Consider the following 12,922-nt stretch of genomic DNA (forward strand, 5'->3'; position numbering starts at 1 on the left):
GCAGAGCTCCAGCCCCACGCGGTGCTCACCCTGACACCTGCTCCGGAAGGGTGGGGGTGGGGGGGTGGGGCAGGAAGAGCCCATGTTCGGGCCCCACGGCCTGCGGGTGCCTGGGGAGCTGAGCTGAGCTCTCTGACAGCAGCTCCCCAGCTCCAGGGCAGACGAGGCCAGCCCTTCACCCTGCCCGTCACTCTCCACCCTGGCCCTGGCCCTGTCTGAGCCAGCATGCTGGGCAGAGAGCGCCCCCCGTCACCGCCGCAGTTCTGGAGCACAGATGGTGGGGAAGGGGGTGATGGGGGGGGCGTGTGGTCTGACGCCACCTCCCCAGGCTCCCTGCCTCTTTGCATATGAGATCCTTGCTCCCTGGCATTTCCATGCTTTGAATCTCTTTTTCAGACTCTCTCAGTATACAGGAAAGCAGCAAAATACAATTGAAAATGTCTGTGCTAAGGGAAACCAGACGTGGCGTAGTCAGTCAAGACTTGGGACGAGTGGTCGTGCAGGAAAGGGCGTGTGCGTGCTGTGACACTGCCACTGGGCGCCAGTGTGGTGCTCTAGACCCGTGCGCCTTGGGCCCTGAGCTTCCTAAGAGCCAAAGGGAAGAGGCCGGTTACTCGGCTTTCATTGGTAAAGAGGGAGAGCCTGCCAGCTGGTTGAGTGTCTAGCAAGTGGCTGCACTTCTGCTGGGTACCTGGACACCCCAGGATTTCACTGGGTCTGCCTCCCCCCGCAGGACAGGGGTCATCTGTTGCCGTGGTGCAGGAGGACACCTGGCCCTGCCTTAGCCCTCATCTCGCGCCCCAGCACTGAGCTGGTCTTTGTTTTCCACTTGAAGTTCCTTTGCTTCATCCAAAGAGTGACAAAGCTCCTTGATTGATTCCATTCTTGAATCAAATTTGACTCGAAAACTTAGGCCCACCCAAGATTTATGTCAACTAGAAAAATGTGTGTGTCTTCTGAAATTTCCATTTCAAATGTTCTGTAGCTGAAGCAGGCTTGGTAGAGCCTTGAAGACCTGACTCACTTCAGCTGTTCCTGGGCCTGCCCCTCACTCATTCCTACTGCATTGTTCTTAAGTCCTTAAAATATTTTATCCAGAATTAGGCATTTACACCTAGAGTCTTCACAGCTGACCCTTTATTTATCGTCACCAAAGGCAGGGAGAGTGGGGTCGTGCGCAAAGTCGGGTAATGTCCTCACCAGCTTGAGCTTTGGGGCACAAACAAAGCTTCCACTGCCTGGCCTCGGAAAACATGTCCTGAAGAACAGGGCAGACTGTTAAGCCGAGTGAGCAGGAAACCCACTGGGTGGTTCCTTTCTGCCACTGAAAAGTGATCTGCGCGTGTCCCTGGGGTGGGCTGTTGTCTTAGGTGCCTCCTTGGCATGGAGGGGGCCCCACCCTCCTCTCTCTGCTGCCCACTGTGAGCAAGATTGTGGACACATCAAAATTGCATGTGTCCCCACCACCATCAGCACCACCCCAGACCTAGAAAACCAGACCGTCCAGGTTCGGCCAGGCAGTTCCCTTGAAGAGTCTACTGGGATTCAGAACCACTGGGGCTGTTGGCAGTCATGTGGCAATATCTCCTGAGTACCGGAAGCATCCACCTGCGCCTGCCCCCAGTACCCACCCTTCCACGTGGACCACACTAGAGATGACTGTGGGCACTGAGCCACCTTCCCCTGCCCACTGTTGACCTGCTTGTCCTCAGGAGCCGTGCCCATCTGCCCCCTTAGCTGGCTCCCCAGCGCTGCTTCCACCCTGCGCCTCACCCTGGTTGTCCTGGAGTCTGGGCCCCGACACCCCGGTGGCCTCAGACGTGCCCTGCCCCAACGCTGCTGTGCACGGGGGGAGGAGTGCATTAAGGCGGCCCAGCTGTCCCGGGGCCCAGACTCCAGGAGTGGGGGTTGAAGGCTTGGGGTCACAGAGGGTTCTCATGGCTTGGATACAGTGATCAAAGACAGCGTAGAAGGGCTGTTGCAGACTCCCCTCCAGGCCTGTGGGGCTGTGACCCAGCATGGCAAAATCAGGGAAACCCAAAGGAGACCACAGTGAGATGCCACTTCCTCCCCGAGGATGGCCGGAATCAAAGCGACAGACAGTACCAAGTGTTGGAGAGGAGGTGGAGCCCGCATTCACTGCTGGGCATGTAGAACGAATGGTGCATCAGCTTTGGAAAACAGCCTCGTGGTTCCTCAGAAGGTCGGCTGTAGTTGCCATGTCACCCAGCAGTTCCACACCAAGGCGTGTGCCCTGGAGACCCGAAGACCCGCGTCCGCATGAAAACTCGTCCCAAAGGCTCATCGCAGCAGCACTCCTGACAGATGAAGGGGGAGGCGGCCGAACGCCCTCAGCAGGTGAATGGGTGCAGGACACCCAGGCAGTAGGACATCATTCCAGCGTAAAGGGGCTGAAGGCACAGCGTGGCACTCCTTGACAGAGCGGTGCCGGGCGAAGAAGCGGGACGCGAAAGGCCGTGTGTATGTGACTCCATTCACCCGAGAGTCCAGAATAGGGAGTGCTACAGAGCCGGGAAGTGGTGTCTCTTAGGGCTGGGGGGCTGGGGGTGGGGGTGGGAGGGGTGGCGACAGGGGACAGAGTTTGTTTTGGGGTGATGAGAACGTTCCCAAATTGCCTGTGGTGCTGATTGATGGCACGTGTTGGGAATGTACTAAAGGCCACTGAATCCTACACTTTAAATCTGTGAACCACCTTCTTTGTGACCTCCAGCCCAGTAAAAGTGCTGAAGAGTCACCACGGGCCCTGGAGCCAGGCTCCGGCAGGAGCTGAGCGCTCAGTACTCTGCGTCCGGCCAGCCACCGAGCCTCTTTGCACCTGACATGCCCACCTGTTGAGCGGGGGGGCAGCGGTGCCAGCCCTGCGGGGGGTGTGAGGACTGAGATGGTCCCTGTGAAGCCTGAGGACAGTGGCCGGGGTGCTCTCTGCCTTCTCCTTGTTTGGATCATGGAGGCCTCCGGAGTGGAATGCACGAGGCTGGCAGACCCCGAGAGCTGTGCCTCCGAGCCACCAAAAAGGCCGGCCCCTCTTGGCACTGCTTCCAGCCCAGAGCGGAGCTCTGCAGAGGCGGCCTGTGCAGAGCCCGGCTGTGGGGCAGGGAGCAGGGGGCAGGGGGGCGGCGGGGGCCTGCACTAGCCCTGCGTCTGCCCTCCAGGAGCCCGGATGGGAAAGCAGAGCTTCTCCAGCCCCTCCTGGGAGAAACAGGAAACAGACTGGAGGGCAGAACCCCCGCCCCAGAGGCAACATTGCAGGCCCCACACTGATTCCAAGACCTGAGCCCAGGGATGAGAGCCGAGAGCCGCTCACTCCAAGGACGAGGACGTGGGACGGACGGAGCTGTGCTCAGCTTGCTGGCTGGCCTGCCCAGCTCCACAGAGCAAGACAGACCAGGGGCCCAGGCCCTGGTAACCCCTTCTCCCCCTGCAGCTCAGCACCCTTACAGGATCCTCTCTCTGCCCTCCAGGCGGACGTGAGGTTGGCCCTGATGGGGCACCAGAAGTGTCAGGCTCAGCCCAGCCTGCCCCACCCGGGCATGCACCTGTCCTCATCCCCAGGGCATGCCCGCCTCCCGGACCCCCTAACCGTCCCCCCCGCCGCAGTGGTGGTCCTCAGCCTAACGCAGGCTGGCGCTAGTCAGCTCCCCTCTCCTCGTGCCTCATCAGAGCGGCCCCGCAGGGCCCTTCCCTCATCTCAGCTGCTATTTATAGCCTGCGTCTCTGCCAGAGCCGGTGGACACGCTGCAGCATAAACACGGCCGTGGCTTTGGGAGGAATTCTGGGCCAGACAAAATTAAGCCGGTGACTCTGGCTCATATTAAAAGTGAAGGGAGAAGCAGGGCCGGGGGTGGCAGGGAGAAGGTGGGCCGCGGCCCGGTTTCATGCTTTGAGTAGAGACTCATCTGCTCCCAGGAGAGTTCTTGCCGTGTGAGGCCCTCCTGCAGCACAGTCTTCCCTGCAGGGCCTGGTCTGCCGGTGGCGGCTCGGTCCTGCATTCTCTCTGTGGGCACTTCGGGGATGTGGGCGGTCCCCTAGTTCAGGTGGAGTGCCCGGGGGACCCAGGGAGCAGGGCACACCTGCCAAGTGGTGGGGCCCGGCCCCAAACCACCTCACCCCTCTCTCGTTCATTTGTCCACCAGATGTGAAGTAGGTGTCTGCCTGGCTGGGTGTCTGGACACGGGCAAGTGCCCGTTCTCCCGGAGCACCCAGTGAGGGGGACAGTTAACAGACCGGCAAACAAACTTCTGGAAAGATGTCACGGGCCATAAAGAAGTGAAAACGGTGTGGAAGAGGGATGGGGTATTTAGTGGTCGGCAGCGGCCTGAGGAGAGGGCCAAGGGCAAGAAAAGGCGCAAAGGCCCTGGGGCAGGGACACGTTGTGGTTAGAGTACAGGAGCAGGGTCGCTGCCTGGGTGATGCCTCCAGCTGCCTGGGGGCAGGGCCGGGTGCTCAGTGCGTGCCCCGAGCGACTGCATGCGGGAGTCTTAGCCTAGGGCGCATGGGTCGCAGCAGAAACCGACCTTCCAGAGCGCCTTCCTCTATCTGGCACTGTTCATAGAGGGTTTGACACTCAGCAACCTTGGAAAGGAGGTGCCGCCTTACCAGGCGAGAAACCAAGGCTCAAAGGAGGCACGTGGTAGGGGGTCAGGGAGCAACGATCCGAACTGCAGAAAGGCGGGCCCCCACCAGGAGAGGGCAAGTGGGGAAGTTCCCCTCCCTGGGACAGGGAGGCCCAGGGGGACCCTGGGCCTTCACAGGGGCCAAAATCCTCCCTGCATGCTGTGGGGGGGCCCCCTGGGTGTCAAGAGGGGAGCTTGAGGAACACACGCCCGAAGTGTCCCCACCACCTCTGGGGCAACTGGTCAGTCTGCTGTGGACGCAGAGGAGGTGCCCGCCCACCATCGTCAAGGGTCCCAGTCAGGCACCCCCCTTGCCATGAGGGAGTGGATGGGGCCCCCTCCTGCCCTGTCTGAGGTCAGAGGGGCCAGGAGCCGAGCAGGGCCCCCCAGAGCCCAGCCCAGGCTGTGTGACCGCCCCCCCGACACCATCCACCTGCAGCTCTCACTCCCGCCACCAGCCGAGGAACAGCTCGCGTCTGGGAAATGTCTGCTTCCGACTCCTTCCGCCTGAGTCCGGGACCCGCTGGTGCACCTCTGGCCCCGGCTGCTCCTCACAGCCCGGCTCACTCCTGCCGGGAGAGGACACAGCTCATTTGGTCAGTCCGGAGAAACAGCTGAGCCGCGGCAGGGCTGCCCTGCAGCGTGAGTGCCCAGGGCTTCCAGACCCCCATCCGTGCAGTCGCCGCTCTTCCTGCTGTCAGAAGGGGCATTTTCACCGGATTCCTTAAACAGCACCCATGGGTCCCAGGACAGCCTGGCGTGGCTTCCTCTTCAACTCAGGAAGCTGTCATGTTCTCAGAGGATGAGGGCCCTGCTCTGCTGTCTCTGCCAGTAACGCGGGCAGGCTTGGGGACCCAGATCTGCAGGGGGCAGGGAGGAAGGCCATGGCAGCCTGCTGAACAAAGAACTGTAATTTGGCAGCTGTTACTTTCGGGGGAGACACTGGGGTGAGTTACCAGCTGTCCCAGTTTGCCTAGCACTGAGGTTGCTGGGGTGCAGGATGTCTGGTGCTAAACCCAGGACAAGCCAGGGCCATTGGTCACCCATGACCAGGGATGCTACAGGGAGCAAGACAGGGCGTCCTGCCCCTCTGGAGGGTCTCCCCCCTTCTCCAGGGGTGGCAGACCAGGAAGCCGGCAGCCAGGACTGCAAGTAAGAGCCAGCAACCTGGGGCCCTGGGACCAGGGGCGCCCAGGAAGGCCTGGCTGGGTCCCTGCCCCTCTCTGGTGCTCACCTCACCCCCAGCCCGTCAGGCCAGGATCATGATCTCAGCTTTGCAGATGAGGTGAAGGAGATTCAGGTTGGCAAAGGGCCTCCCCCAGGGTGAAGGGTCAGGGCACAGTCAGACCCCAGCTTCGCCTCCTGCTTAGCCAGGGGCCTGCCCACCACCCCTGCAGCCCGGGGCTGACCTCAGGGCCGCAAGCCCCCCTCCTCCTGGGGAGAGTGCCAAGGGGGAGGGTTCCTCCAGGAGCTGTGCTCTGGCCTGCCTCCCGCTCCCCGGGGGCCAAGCAGAGCTGGGGACGCTGATGGGCAGGCTGGGCAGCTCTGAGGATGAGCCATAGGCCAGTCCTCAGCTGCCCTAGCGAACAGCCCACACAGTTCTCTGCAAGGAGGAAAAAAAAAACAGATGTAATGAGCCAGCCGCCCTTCACTGATTCGCACATAATCGTATCTTTCCCTTAATGGAACCAGCAACCACGGCGCCCTGACACCTGCTGTCTCCATTTTCCCCATTGACTCAAGAGGTTCAGACCATGCCTGCTCGGGCTCACTGCTCAGCGGACATCACTGAGGCCTGCGCCTGCCGGCCCATGCCCGCACGGGGCGGAGAGCCACCCCCCGGCCCCCGCCCTGCTCTGCCACTGTGGTCGCAGCGTGGCCACCCTCTCGGCTTACCTCTCTCTCTTGCTGGACTGTGAACTCCCTCAGTGGTGGGACTGTGTATTTCTGTGGCTATCACCTTGGCTGCAGGTGCCAGTGGGGGTGCAGGGCGTGGCCATGAAGGCTGCCCAGGGCTCTCCAGGGCCTCTCCCAGCCCCCGACCAGGGGGAGCATCCCGGAGCTGTGTGAGGTGGGGCATGGGGCTTTCACCGGGTGAAGGTGGGGTGCTGCGGGGGCAGGCTCTGGGGCCTTCCCGGAGGCGGTCTGCCCCCGTGTTAGCCGCTCTGAGAAACGCTTTGGTCGAGTATTTCCATTCCTGGGGCCATATTCTAGGAATGTAAGTCCAGAGCTGAGACAAAGCTCAGTATAATCATGTATACATCAGAGGTGAGAAGGGGGCCCAGCCTGACTGTGGCAGGTGAATAAGTCATGGTTTACCCCCTTTAGTGGAATCCCCTGCAGCCTTTGAAAGCATTCTCACCAAGAGGGCAACACATGGGGCATGTGTACATTCTCATGGTCGCTGAGTAGCAGTGGGTCTGGCAGAGGCCCAGCCAGGAGCCCGCCAGGCACCGGCACCAGGGCTTCCACATTCTCATCCCCCCTAGTTTCTGGGTCTAACCTGGTTTTCCTCCACCTGCAGGAGCCCCTGGGGATTGTGGCCAGGGCTCAGCTCTTCTAGGCAGAAGTGCTTGGAGGTCCTCCCAGAACCCCAAGCACGCCGGAGGCCTTCTCGGCCCCTCCAACATGGCACAGACCCTCTGGGTTACAGCTCTGGCCCCAAGCCTGTCTACTAACCTGTACGTCACCTGGGCCATGTATCTGTGTCCCCACACGGGGACCCAGCCTGACACACGGGGGGGCAGCCTTGGTGGGTGCAGGAGTGGGGATGGACAGACCGGTGGACGAGTGGGGAGACTGGCCGGGTCATGGCCCTGAGTCTGTGTCCTGTGTCTTTTGTAGATGTGCTGGTGGACGGACAGCCGTGTGACTGTGAAGCGGCGGCCTGCCACGTGGGTGACCCCATAAGCCTGGAGGTGCGGCTGACCAACCGGAGCCCACGCAGCGTGGGGCCCTTTGCCCTCACTGTGGTCCCCTTCCAGGACCACCAGAATGGCGTACACAACTACGACCTGCATGATGCCATCTCCTTCGTGGGCTCCAGCACCTTCTGCCTTGACACGGTGTGTGGTGGGCTGGGGCCCGTGGGCAGCCCCCCGTGGTCGCCGTCCCAGTGCTCCATTGGCCCAGGCAGTGGGCTTAGGGCTCGGCAGACACAGGGGCTTCTCTGTCTGTGTTGACCCCTGTCCACCTGACTTGCCGTGACCTGGGAGTGAAGCCCGGATGGCAAGGCCACCCCCTGAAGGTTGTTAAGGTGATGAGGTGAACAGAGAGGGCCTAGGACAGTGTTCGATCTTGCTGTTGTCCAGCCCCGTATGGCCCTCATGCCCTGCTCACCTGTTGAGGTGGTACCTTCACCCTAGCCCGTCCCCACACTCCCTGAACCCCCAAGCGGCCCAGGGAGGGAGGTGCTATCCGATCCCTCCCGACAGCGCTGGGGCCCAGGGAGATGCAGTGACCGCAGGGGCAGCAGAGCAGGTAGGCCCTGCAGGGACTAGGAGCAAGCCTGGGGCCTCCCCATGTGTCCGGACAGGCTCAAGGGCTCCCTGGTCATCTCGGGGTCCACGCCGCTCCGGGTTGACGCCGGTCCCCTCCCCTCCCCTCAGGTGCAGCCGTCGGGCCAGTCGGCCTGCCTGGGAACCCTCCTCTTCCTCTGCGCTGGCGACTTCTTCCTGCACATCCGCTGCCACGCGGACGGCTCGGGCAAGGAGCTGCCGCAGTCCTGCTTCTGCCTGCCCAGTGTGCACGTGCGCGCCCTGCAGGCGCGGGCCTGAGCCCCTCCCGGCCCCCGGGTTCCTGTTCCTTCGGGTGGGGGTGCCCAGGCGGCCGCAGAGCCCAGCCTGGCCCCTGCCCCCATCATGGCTAGGCACTCCCCGAGGCACCCGACCCCTGCCCTCCTCCCCGGGCCCCCGCCCCGTCCTACCCTTTCTCCTGCAGCGTGGATCCTGAGCTGGCTGCGTAGCTCGCAGACACGGCAGCCTCACGCCTCCCCACAGTGCCCCCCCCCCGGGTCCCTCCACTGGAGCCTGGCACTATGGATTTGTGTGCTGACCAGACCCCAGAGGCCGGCCCCCACCCAGCCCCGATACGGGCACCTTGCCCCTGGGGGGTGCCAGCCCAGCCAGGAAGAGGCCAAGGCAGGTGTGAGGGCAGAGCTCAGCCCGGTGGGCCTGGGAAGCCGCCGCAGCCCCCTCCACTCTTGGAATCCCCAGAGGCAGCCTGGGCAGGAGAGATGGTGCTGAGGGGTGTGGACACCAGGGGTTCCAGCTGCCCCCCTATAGCAGGCAAGTGTCAGAGCCTGTGCCAGCTCTTCCGGGCCCTGGGCCGCTTCCAGTCCGGCCTCTGGGCTGCCACGGCCCGTGTGCCTCTGTGTGTCCGTGACATATTGTCCAGTAAGGGGCCTGCCTTCTGCTCTGCTGCTCCCTGTCCGTGCAGCTGCTTGTCACTTGTGGGCAGGGGGCCGCCCTGCCTGCTCAGCCCCCAACTCAGGTGGGGGTTCTAGCACATGGGGCACCCAACAGAACCCCCTTGACACACAGCTGGGGCCAGCACAGCTGGCCATTGTCTGTCCCTGTGACCCCCAGCCCCTCCCTGCATGCATTTTTTGGGCCTGGCCTCTCAACCCTCTTGGACACTGACCTGACCCCCAGGCCAAGGTCCCCAGCTGCCACCATGGCTCTGGCCATTTCTGCCTCTTGCTTTCTCACATGAGGTCCATGCAGCATCTGCCTCTTGTATCCCACACACATGCCTGGGAAGACGTTGGGGTAACAGCGGCATCAAGAAGTGTGGGCGCACGTTGTGTCTGGGGGGTCCCTGGTGAGATGCAGATGGCCCCTGATGAGGCCGCGGTGGCCCTCAGACCCACCCCGGGAGCTGGCACTCCAGCCTCCCTCCCCTTCTGTCCGTTCCCCTCTGGGTCCCCCCCCCTGCTCGTCCCTGGAGCACCCACAGACCACCTGCGGCCCCCACCCCAGCCTGATCAGAGCCCAACCCCTCCCCCCAGCAAACTCACTCTCACTTCCTAAGCGGAATTCTGGGGCCAGAGAAAGATCAAAAGCCCTAAGGTACAGAGAAGGGGTAGGGTGAAGCCAGGGGTGTCCAAGACTCTTGGGGGTCCCCCCATTCCCGCCAGGCCACCTAGGCATCGGGTATAGTGCTGACTCATGGGGCAGAGGATGCTCGCGGGGTCTGGGATGCGCTGCCCCCATCACCAGGTGGGACGCTGAGTCTCTGAGTGCCTGGAGCACACGGCAAGAGGCGGGGGCCGAGCGGGCTCAGCGTCCAGCACGCGGCCTCCTGCTGCTCCGGTGCTGTCACTCTGGGGGAGAACCAGGAGCCCCTCCACCCACACTTCACCCTCTGTTCACAGGCCCTCGGGCACCCAGGCCTCACAGGCCAGGCCGCCCCCAGAAGCACCCACGGGGCTGGGAGGGCGCTGGGATGGGAGTCCAGCCTCGCCCCCGGCTGTGGCCCTGAGCAGGAGCTCCTTATTCAGCCACGCAGAGCTTCCGTGCCTGTGCCGGCGCGCTCAGTCCATCGGCCCCCACAGGCAGGCCGGGCTTCTCACTGAGGCCTGCCCTTAGCCACCGTCCCTGCATGGCCAGAATTGCAGCTGCCGCCTGCCCAGGACTGGAAAAAGGGCACGGAGCCCCCTGGCCACACCTGGTTCTCAGCAGCCCAGAAAGGGTCTTAGCTCGAATGCCCCATAGCAAACCCTGGGACCGGGATCTGAGCCCGAGGGAGGCCGAGGATGTGGGGATGGGGAGGGTCAGAGGGAAGAGAAAGCAAGTGAGGGTGCACTGGGGTCCCTGGCACTGAAATCCCCAGGGGACTTTGGGGGACAGTGAGAACATGCCTCGGAAGCCCCCAGCCCAGGGGCCAGAGAGTTGGCCTGTGCACTCGACCCCCTGAGGGCTCATCCCGCTGCCGCCTTCCCTGCGTGAGCAGTCCAGTGGCACCCTGCCTGGGCTGGTGAAGGACGCCAGCCTCGGGAGTGGCTGAGGCCGTGGGGCTCCAGGGACCTCTGGGGGCAGTGAGCAGGGAGGCGGGGCTTGCCCAAGGCTGTTTCCTGAGACGAGCTGAGTGTGACATGATAGGTACTTGGTCTTTGCCCCAGTTCCTGACCCAGAGCTACATCCCTTGGGATTTCCTGGGTGACAAGAGCATCTCTGTTCTAAGGAGCTGACTCTGGGTGGGCTTCTGGATTGCAGCTGGTCACCAGAGACCCGAGCTGATTAGAAGTTTGGAACCTTCAGCCCCACCCCCATCCTCCAGGGGCTGGGGAGAAGGGTTGAAGCACAAGTTAATGACCAAGCTTACCTACATGCTGAAGAAGCCTCCACACAGTTCCCTACACCGTGGAGTTTGCAGAGCTTCCTGCTTGGTGACTGCATCCCCATGCCGCAGTGTGGCACACCCCGACTCCCTGGGGACAGAGCTGCTGAACCCAGGGCCCTCCCAGACCTTCCCCGTGTACCTCTTCATCTGCCCGTTCACCTGCACCCTTTGTGAAGTCCTTTATAATAAACTGCCAAACGTAAGTAAAGTGTTTTCCTGAGTCCTGTGAACTGTTCTAGCAAGTTATCAAACCTGAGGATGGGGTCAGTCGTGGCATCCCCAGTTTATAGCTAGTTGGTTAGCCAGGATGCACAATGGGCATCTGTGGTGGGGGCCGTCTTGGGGGACCCAGTCCTTCACCTGTCAGGTGTGTGCTGATGCCAGGTAGGCAGTGTCAGAGCTAGTTGGTTTGTGGGACACCCAGCCGGTGTCCGGCAGGTGGGATAATTGGCCGACGGGAAACTCCCCACACCTGGTGTAGGCAGTGTGAGTAGAAGAGTCTTTCTTCACTGAGCCAGGAAGGGAAGGGGATCCCGTGGGGTAGTGTCGGCTCAGCTGTCCTTTCCAAGGGCCTGAAATTCCAGGCTCAGGCTCCCCTCCAGGAGCAGGGTCTCCTACAGCCTGTGTTCCAGCTGTCCAGCTGTGGCGGCTGGGGGTGGGCATGCTGTGCACTGTGCAGGAGCCCTGCGGCCCCACAGCTCGAGGGTATACGGTCAGCTGCCTGTGGCTCTGGGTTTCCAGGGACAGCAACCCCAGGGGGACCTCCCCTGAGGGCGTGGGGACCCTGGGAGGCCTCAGCCTTCCCAGGTGGACACAGCATAGCAGGGGGGGCCATCTGTCCCAAACTCCTCCAGGCGTGACCATCCATCCACACTTCCCCCAGACAGGGCCAGGTCTGACCCATTCCCCAGGCTAGGCTCTGCATGTGTGGGTCATAACGATGCCCCTCCAAGCAGGAGGCCATGGCTACATCATGTTCCAGCTCGGCCACTTCCCAACTTATTGTCTGGGGCACCTTTGCTGTTAGGAATGGATGAGGGATTTCAAGAAAAGGGCTTATCGCACTGCCCTGCGCAGAGTGGGTGCTCAGTGAATGGGCCATGGGCCCCGTGGGTCTAGGAATGTGCCTTGCAAGTCCCTGGGTGGCCTGGGACTTCTGCAAGATGTCCTGCTGGGGTGTCCCTTCTGCGCACCTGTTAGAGGTAAGTCACCCTGACGGGGTGGTGACCAGGTGAGCCTGCTCATCACCAGCTCATATCCAGCTCGTGTCCAAAGACACACTCAGAAGGAAGCCAGAACAACCCCTGGCTATCACTCTGAGCTCTGGGGCTCAGCTGCCTGGCGCCAGGCAAGTGGTAGGGAAAGTGAAACAATTGAAGGTCCTGGTTGTTCTCAGCCCCAACCTGAGGAAGGGGCCTGGGGCCCCACTAGACATAACTGCATCAGCCTGAATGCCACCTGCCCCAGCCAGCCAGGAGCCATGGATGCAGCTCTGCCAATGGGCAGGCAGGCAGGTGGCACTGCCCATCAAGGGTACCCAGGGAAGCAAGGGCCAGTGGTCTAGACCCAGGGGTAGAAGGATCAGGGAAGTCTTCCTGGAGGAAGTGGCAGGGAATGGGGGTTGGAGGGGTGAGAGGAGGAGGCAGAACTCTCCAGGAGGGCAGGAGGGCCGAGTGAAGACCCGGAGGTAAAACCATGGGCTCACATGCCCTGGGGATGTGGGTGGGCCACTGCCCCTCCTCTCAGCCTCTGGTGAGGGGGCCTGTGCTCCGCTGGAGCAAGACCGGTCAGAAGGCCATGACCTTGTGGGGACAAGGGGGAGGGGCCCAGCCTTGCTGGGGGTCCAAGAAGCCTTTCCAGGATGACTGACACTGCATTGGGCGCTGCTAGTAGTCACGAGGGGAAGAAGATGGAGGAAGGGTGTTTAGTTAGAAGGAACAGCAGGT

The 12,922-nt window shown here is 62.2% G+C and overlaps 1 protein-coding gene across 7 annotated transcripts in view; it reads left to right on the forward strand.

Moving 5' to 3' along the window:
• The window catches only part of TRAPPC9 (trafficking protein particle complex subunit 9), a 588,199-nt gene extending 577,010 nt beyond the window's left edge, over positions 1-11,189 (forward strand). For 6 of the 7 annotated variants that reach the window (XM_073230280.1, XM_073230285.1, XM_073230284.1 and 3 more), the window contains 2 exons: positions 7,479-7,699; positions 8,243-11,189. In XM_073230280.1, the coding sequence (XP_073086381.1) occupies positions 7,479-7,699; positions 8,243-8,410 (389 nt within the window). In that variant the 3' untranslated portion in view covers positions 8,411-11,189. Of the gene's footprint in view, positions 1-7,478; positions 7,700-8,242 lie in introns of those variants that run through there. The other variant, XM_073230286.1, reaches the window with a different exon arrangement.
• The last annotated feature ends 1,733 nt before the right edge of the window (positions 11,190-12,922 follow it).

The sequence above is a fragment of the Manis javanica genome, chromosome 2 (assembly GCF_040802235.1).
Source record: "Manis javanica isolate MJ-LG chromosome 2, MJ_LKY, whole genome shotgun sequence".
Lineage (NCBI taxonomy): Eukaryota > Metazoa > Chordata > Mammalia > Pholidota > Manidae > Manis > Manis javanica.